At 36.5% G+C, this 8226-nt stretch overlaps 1 protein-coding gene across 1 annotated transcript; it reads left to right on the top strand.

The window, feature by feature from the left end:
- The first annotated feature begins 355 nt into the window (after positions 1-355).
- Positions 356-1288, top strand: LOC102121012 (olfactory receptor 5W2). The gene has a single exon (XM_005577893.4). The coding sequence runs from the start codon at positions 356-358 to the stop codon at positions 1286-1288; it is 933 nt and encodes a 310-aa protein (XP_005577950.3).
- Positions 1289-8226: the final 6938 nt, after the last annotated feature.

Below are 8226 nucleotides of genomic sequence, written 5' to 3' on the forward strand. Positions count from 1 at the left end.
TCCTTTTGGATCTGTCCTGATCTTTCAGTTTAATCAAATTGACTGCCTTAGATTGTACAATAGAAGCAAAGATAAATGATGTATTTCAGAAATTGCATATAAATTTAGATTCAAAGTTGATCAACTTCCTTTGGTAGACACTTTTAGTTTTTTTGTTTTGTTTTGTTTTAATACAGTAATGCCTCTTTGAAAGGGACACTTACCTAGGATACTTTTTGAGGGTAAAAAAGATAATTTACATAAACAAATCTTGTTCTGCTTTACAGATAATTTTTTTGATATCTTGGAAAGTCGAGCCCTAATCTGTCATCCTCATAATGATTTCTGTAGCAGTTTGAAACAAGAACAAGGAAGAATGGACTGGGAAAATTGTTCCTCATTAACTGATTTTTTTCTCCTGGGAATTACCAATAACCCAGAGATGAAAGTGACCCTATTTACTGTATTCTTGGCTGTTTATATCATTAATTTATCAGCAAATCTTGGAATGATAGTTTTAATCAGAATGGATTACCAACTTCACACACCAATGTACTTCTTCCTCAGTCATCTGTCTTTCTGTGATCTCTGCTATTCTACTGCAATTGGGCCCAAGATGCTGGTAGATCTACTTTCCAAGAACAAGTCAATTCCCTTCTATGGCTGTGCTCTGCAATTCTTGGTCTTCTGTATCTTTGCAGATTCTGAGTGTCTACTGCTGGCAGTGATGGCCTTTGATCGGTACAAGGCCATCAGCAATCCCCTGCACTATACAGTCAGCATGTCTAGCAGAGTGTGCTATCTACTATTGACTGGGGTTTATCTGGTGGGAATAGCAGATGCTTTGATACATACGACATTGGCATTCCGCCTATGCTTCTGTGGGTCTAATGAGATTAATCATTTCTTCTGTGATATCCCTCCTCTCTTATTACTCTCTTGCTCAGATACACAGGTCAATGAGTTAGTGTTATTCACTGTCTTTGGTTTTATTGAACTGAGTACCATTTCAGGAGCTCTCATTTCTTATTGTTATATCATCCTATCAGTCTTGGAGATCCACTCTGCTGAGGGGAGGTTCAAAGCTTTCTCTACATGCACTTCCCACTTATTTGCGGTTGCAATTTTCCAGGGAACTCTGCTCTTTATGTATTTCCGGCCAAGTTCTTCCTATTCTCTAGATCAAGATAAAATGACCTCATTGTTTTACACCCTTGTGGTTCCCATGTTGAACCCCCTGATTTATAGCCTGCGGAACAAGGATGTGAAAGAGGCCCTGAAAAAACTGAAAAATAAAATTTTATTTTAAGGAAATACTAAAAATACATGTTTATACACACAAAAATGCATATTCATATTGGTGTTTTCTTCAAATTATATATTATAATATAAAGTTGTCTCAAATACTCTAATTTAATATAATACATATTTTACTAAGCCACAATCTAGCAATTCTTTGGAATTTTCTAAATATGCTATTTTTTTTATGTGTTTTCAATTTAGGTAAGGTAATCTCTATATTTGAAAAATGTTCCAGTCTTTGAGTTAGTGGGGCAAATTTTTATTTGTTTAATATATATTTCAGGCAGTAAATTTTCTTTTTGTCTTTTTTTTTTTCTTTGAGATGGAGTCTCACCCTGTCGCCCAGGCTGAAGTACAGTGGTGCAATCTCGGCTCACTGCAACCTCCACCTCCCTGGTTCAAGTGATTCTTGTGCCTCAGCCTCCTGAGTGGCTGGGATTACAGGTGCCTGCCTCCCAGCCTGGCTAATTTTTCTATTTTCAGTAGAGATGGGGTTTCACCATTTTGACCAGTCTGGTCTCAAAATTTTGACCTCAGGTGATCTACCCATCTTGGTCCCACAAAGTGCTGGGATTATAGGAGTGATAGGCAGTAATTCTTCTAAGAGTTATTGAGTGTTTAGTATATGCCTTTCACACTGCTATGTACTTTGCATTTCATGTTGAATCCACTACTTTCTGTACTAGTGAGTCATAAAATGTAGTGAAAACTGGAAACATTAATTAAACTAACAAATAATTCATAATAAACTATAAAATGACATGAAGTCAAAAGGCACAGTACTCTAAGCATAAACAAAATGTCTAACTAGAATGTAGAGAAGAAAAGATTATTTGAAATGGGGACATTTGGTTTTAGATCTAAAAATGAGTAGAGATACAATGGGTATGCGGAGAGAAGAAAGGATTCTATATGGAGAGGCTGAAAATTAGACATCCTGAGGTGGACAGGGCAATGTCTTTTTAGAGTAAAGGAAGTCCAACATGTAATAATTGAAGGATAAAGTGATACGTCCAGTAAAATCTAGTTAAGCTGATATTCTTAATTCATTCATTTCCACTCTACTTCTCTTCCCTTCTTCCTATTTCTAGCCCTGTTTAAATGTCCCTCTTGTGGTTCATAAATAATACTCTCTCAAAGGTACTATTCTATCTATCAGTCTGTTAATTGAACGAACGCCTCCAGTATGAGACTGCGAGCATTCTTTGCTCAAAGACTGCATATGTTATGCCTGTCATCCCAACCAAAGCATCTGCATGGTTTCTGGGTCACCAAATGGGAAAATAAATCAGTAATAAAAATCAATACACGGTATAACATTTTTGAATGTTTGTGAGGTATCAAAATCTAGTTAACTGAGGGTATAATGTGTGCTTTGAATAAATATTTTACAGGTTTTAAAAAACTTTTAAGTTCAGGGGTACAAGTGCAGGTTTGTTACATAGGTAAACTTGTGTCATGGGGGTGTGCTGTACAGACTATTTCCTAACCCAGGAATGTGGCCACATATTTGCAAAATCATACAAAACCCAGGTAAAAAGCTTAGTACCCATTAGTTATTTTTTCCTAATCCTCTCCTGTCTCCCACCCTCCACCCTTCAAAAGGCCCCAGTGTGTGTAGTCCTCCTCTATGTGTCCATATTTTCTTATCACTAAGCTCTAAGTAAATGAAATGGTTATGGATACTAAGGTGATAAGTCTACAAAACATGCATATTAATTACATAGGAAGTTACAGGCATTCATGTGGGTGCTTTCTTCATATTCACCTACCTTCATTCAGCTCTGTTCCAATGTATAATGCTAAAACCCTACGAGAAACTTGTTGAGAAAACATTGCTGAGGCCACATGTTTGCAAAACCATACAAAACTCAATGACACTTTTATTTAGCCTTTATGATTGTGTAATGTCAAAGACATTGAATGTCTTAGGTTTTCTTGCTGTCCTTGTAAAACATGTCCTTCTGTGAAAAAATACCAGAATGTAAGTAAAGCCCAAAAGGCACCTCTGCTTTGCAAGGTTTCATTTGTGGGACACTGTGACAGGTTATGGATAAGTATGGTGATGGAAAAAAAAAAAACTACGTGGAATATTTCATTTTGGAAAACAGGTTTGGAGGGTTTCCACTTGTGACACGTTTTCTCAATTTACTCATATTCTTCTGTTAATCTGTTTTATGAGCATCAGGAGGGTAGAAAACACCCTTTGAAATATTATTAAGTCCAGACAGATTGGAAGGTCAGTGAATTGCTGCATAGATATAAATATGCCATCTCCCTTCCATATAACATATGACAGTTATGTCATGAAAAGGTTGATTTGATCTGCCTATTGGCTACTTTAATCATATATAATGAGTGTTGTCTAAAGAGAAGGAAATTTCAACCCCAACAAAGGCAGGGTATTAAGCTCAATAAATGTATGTCTAGAAATGGAAGAAACTAAATTAATTGTAACCTTTATTTCTCTGAATTTGTACAATTAAAGGTTGAGAAATCACTTATTAGAAATATTGCTTAGAATATTCATGACTTGAATAAAGATTTGGGCCAGATAGCCTGATCTAACCCTTCCATCTTGGGGCTCTACAGAAATATGTAAAACATTTATCACAAGGCTTTGATCCTTTCTAGCCTGTCCACCTCAATTTTCACCATTTCTTTCTACTCTCTATCTCTCTAAATCACTCTAAATCAGTCACCAATGACTGCTGAAAAATAGTAATGTCCAAATTTGATATTACCAATGGCTTTGTGTAGTGGGTTAAGATGGTAGGAATGTTTCTGTATCATGAATCTTTTCCTTCAGCCTTGGCATTGAAATACCTAAACATAGTAATGACGTACGATGGTAGGTTTGGATATACATGTAATACAATGAACAGACAGATACCTAATGGTGATCAGTTGTATAACTACACTTGTTAAAATAGAGCAGTAATAACGCTCAATGAGGCAGAATGTGGGAGGTCCTGTGTTGAAACCAGAGGCAGTGACTTTTAACCTTTTAACTTTCCTGAGTATCTCTCTCTAGAAACATGTTATGAACTAGGCACCCAATGCAACTTTAAATTACCATGGTATTTAACAAGACTCTTCTTCTCTAGAAATGAGTCCCGTCTCATCACCCCCCATAATAAAAAGCCTCATGCTAGTTTATTTATAAGACACTTTTCAGTTGTCACATTTTTTTCTATATATCTATGAGTCTACTGACATGTAAACCTATTCCCACTATTGGATACACAGTATTTTAAAACAAATACAAAAATGATGAGTGGCTTCATTTTTTTTTTTTTAGATGAAGATGAAGTCTCACTGTCTCCTAGGCTGGAGGGCAGTGGTGCAATCTTGCTTGTTTCCAGCAATTTTGCAATGCAATGACCTACCACATCACTTTCTATTGGCACCAATATTAATAATGACCAAGTGCCTAGTTGATATAAACAAGATAAATTACTCCCCATATAGCAAAACTTATTTCTTCCTTCTATCTTCAGTCACTGCTGGGATCCTCCTGCCCTGCTTGAGAAGTGACATGAGTGATCTTTGAGCGTCTATGGGACTTTAATTTTGTGAATTTTCAGATATCACTTTAACATAAACACATTACAATATTCTGTAAGAGTATTTAAGAAAATTATCTTTTAAGACAGATCTGTTTTATCGCACATTACTAAAAAATCTATTATGTGCAATTTCTATGGATACAATCAAACAATGTCTATAAAACTGTAATTTTACTTAACAGCTCTGGGTATCAGGTGCTACATCATATAATGAGATTGTACGAGACAACTCGGGACATACGTGACAATATATGAAACATACGATAATATGTGATGATAATTAGATAATTATAAAACACTTGACTTGGCAAGGCGGCAAAAATTGACTTTAAGATCAAGTCTTTTATATTTACAGGCCATTTTTAAAAACATATTTCAGTGTAACGCTGGGATATGATAAATTATGTATGCATAATTTTAGTCATAGCAGACTTCTTGTGATATGAAGAATTGTATATAAATGAAATGGCCATTAATAGAGGATTGATCAAATAAATTAATGTACATAAATAGAAGTGAATGCATTGTCCTCTAATCATATTGCTTATTTATATATAAAATGTGTTATTCTAACATCATTTTTGTTTAAAAAGCAGAAATCCAATACCATAGACAACAGAACCTGCTTATCCTTATGCAATGTGATTATGCCTACTTTTGCTTTTTTTACTAATATCTTTATTTTTCAGTGTATTGCAGGAGTGTTGTTTGTACATTTGTGTGTTTGAGGGGGGTATTTGTTTTTTATAATGTGCAATTAAAAGAAAATACCTGTGTAGAGATTAATGAACTTGAAATGATCAATACTGGTTGACTAGAGTCATTTCACTATTGCTTTTTAAATATAATATTGAGCATAAGCTACATAGAAACAAAAGGAATACTTTAAATGGTCTGTATTTTTTTTCTCAATCATTACCCAACCTATATAAAAGACCAATTGTTAAACCACATTTTTTTTTTTCTTGAGATGGAATCTCGCTCTGTCACCCAGGCTGGAGTGCAGTGGCACAATCTCAGTTCACTGCAAGCTCTGCCTCCCGGGTTTACGCCATTCTCCTGCCTCAGCCTCCCAAGTAGCTGGGACTACAGGCGCCCCACCATGCCCAGCTAATTTTTTGTATTTTTAGTAGAGATGGGGTTTCACCGTGTTAGCCAGGATAGTCTTGATCTCCTGACCTCGTGATCCGCCCACCTCGGCCTCCCAAAGTGCTGGGATAACAGGTGTGAGTCACTGCCCCTAGCCAAACCACATTCTATTTGTCACTTATTCCTGTGAGAGGAAGTGTCCAATACCCAAGAGTCATACACAGAGCTACGTATACAGTCCAGGTAGGTCAGGAGACAATACTGAACCCTTGTGCAGAGGGGGCTGCCTCCAGTAAAGAAATCAGAGCTTACGGATCAGGTACTAATTTTTTTGTTATTTTTCTGGTTTACTTTTATATTTCTTTAGTTCTTTCATTATTTTCCAATAAAAGTATCATATAAAACTAAATGAGACTGTAAAACAATGTGAATACTTATTTTAATCACTTTAAGTATTATTTCAAATATATATATACACACACACACACACAGCTGGCAAGGAATGGGATAAAATGCTAGCGTTGGCTACAGAGATGTTCAGACATTATTAGCATTTCAGTATCTTATCTGTACATTTATATATATTTAAATGTTATATTGTAAAGAAAATCATTATTTTTAAAGATGTGTCTACAAGGGCAGCTTTTTAAATAAATTTAGACTGAAATATTAGAGACCTGCATGTTGATCACTAGACCATTATTCAGATGTCATCCTTTTTCTGTTTTTTATCTACCTCCAAGTCTACTTTTATTCTATCTCACCGAACAGAGGGAGACATGTATGATATTATACAAGATATAATTTGTTTAGGTGAAATGTTACAATGGGATCAATCATTAAATTGGCCCCCCAAAGACAGCCAATTATTTTTAACTGAAGTCTAGCAGGTTTCAGAGGTATAGAAGAGAGGAGTCAAAGAAAACAAACAAAAATTTGTTACAACTTCCTGGTAATTGGGATGGGGAACATAGTTTAGAAATGAATTTGTCTGAGGTTAGGAAACTGCGGACATATCAATATTCTTGCACATCTAATCTATTGGTGAATGGATAATGTGGATTCTACTTGATCAGGGAAGAGGGACCCATATGGTAAACCATAGTCTCTTTCTTTTTTTCTTTTTTCTTTTTCTTTTTTGAGACGGCGTCTCGCTCTGTCGTCCAGGCTGGAGTGCAGTGGCCGGATCTCAGCTCACTGCAAGCTCGGCCTCCCGGGTTTACGCCATTCTCCCGCCTCAGCCTCCTGAGTAGCTGAGACTACAGGCGCCCGCCACCTCGCCCGGCTAGTTTTTTATATTTTTTAGTAGAGACGGGGTTTCACTGTGTTAGCCAAGATGGTCTCGATCTCCTGACCTCGTGATCCGCCCATCTTGGCCTCCCAAAGTGTTGGGATTACAGGCTTGAGCCACCGCGCCCAGCCCATAGTCTCTTTCTTACACCTCTGCTCATCAGTGCCACAGCAGGGCTGCAGTTAGTTTCAAAGTGTTCTTTATAATCTCCTCTGAGCAACAGCAGCTTTCAGAGGAGAACATAGTTAGCTCTGGCATATTCCTGTCTGTCAACTCTAGCTTACTGATCATGGAGACCCTTCTACTCACTTCTCATGCAACCATCACCCTTTCTACTCCAGTGGTTTGTGAACTACAGACTGTCTCCATCCCAGTGACAATAGGATGCAGGTTTGGTTATTAACGCTGGGTAGGACCTGGGGGGTTATTGGGAAAGTGGAGGAATGTTATATGTAAGAACCTGTCATTGCTCTGCCTGCTCCACATTTTTGGATGATGAGAGAAACATACGGGATACACTCATTACCTGCACCTATCACTTAACTTTGCTTGTCTGTTATGAGATATCACAACATTTCTACAAAACTAACAGCAAAGGCAACAACAATAATCTTGTCATTAGATGTGGGTTATCTAGTCGAACTAATTACAGGAACTCTCACCTTGAACTCTGAGGACATCAATTTCCTAGTCTGTAAAAGAGAAGTAGCAAAAATCACCATAAATAAATAACACATAGGTTTTCATGAAATTAACATGATTTACTTTAAATGAAAGTGTACTACAGCCTCTGTACAGTGCCATACAAATGTATGAGATATTACCGTGATCATTTTGTTGGTTTTCACTAAATTGGATATTTTCTAGTAGATTGTTTATATCTTTATTTTTAATCACTGAAAAAAGACCATCAGTTTGACTATTAATATAGTAAGATAACGTTAACCCTTCACTTCCGTTTTCTTCTTTCAAACCAGGGATTTCCAGCTCTGAATG

This window comes from Macaca fascicularis, chromosome 14, assembly GCF_037993035.2.
Source record: "Macaca fascicularis isolate 582-1 chromosome 14, T2T-MFA8v1.1".
NCBI lineage: Eukaryota > Metazoa > Chordata > Mammalia > Primates > Cercopithecidae > Macaca > Macaca fascicularis.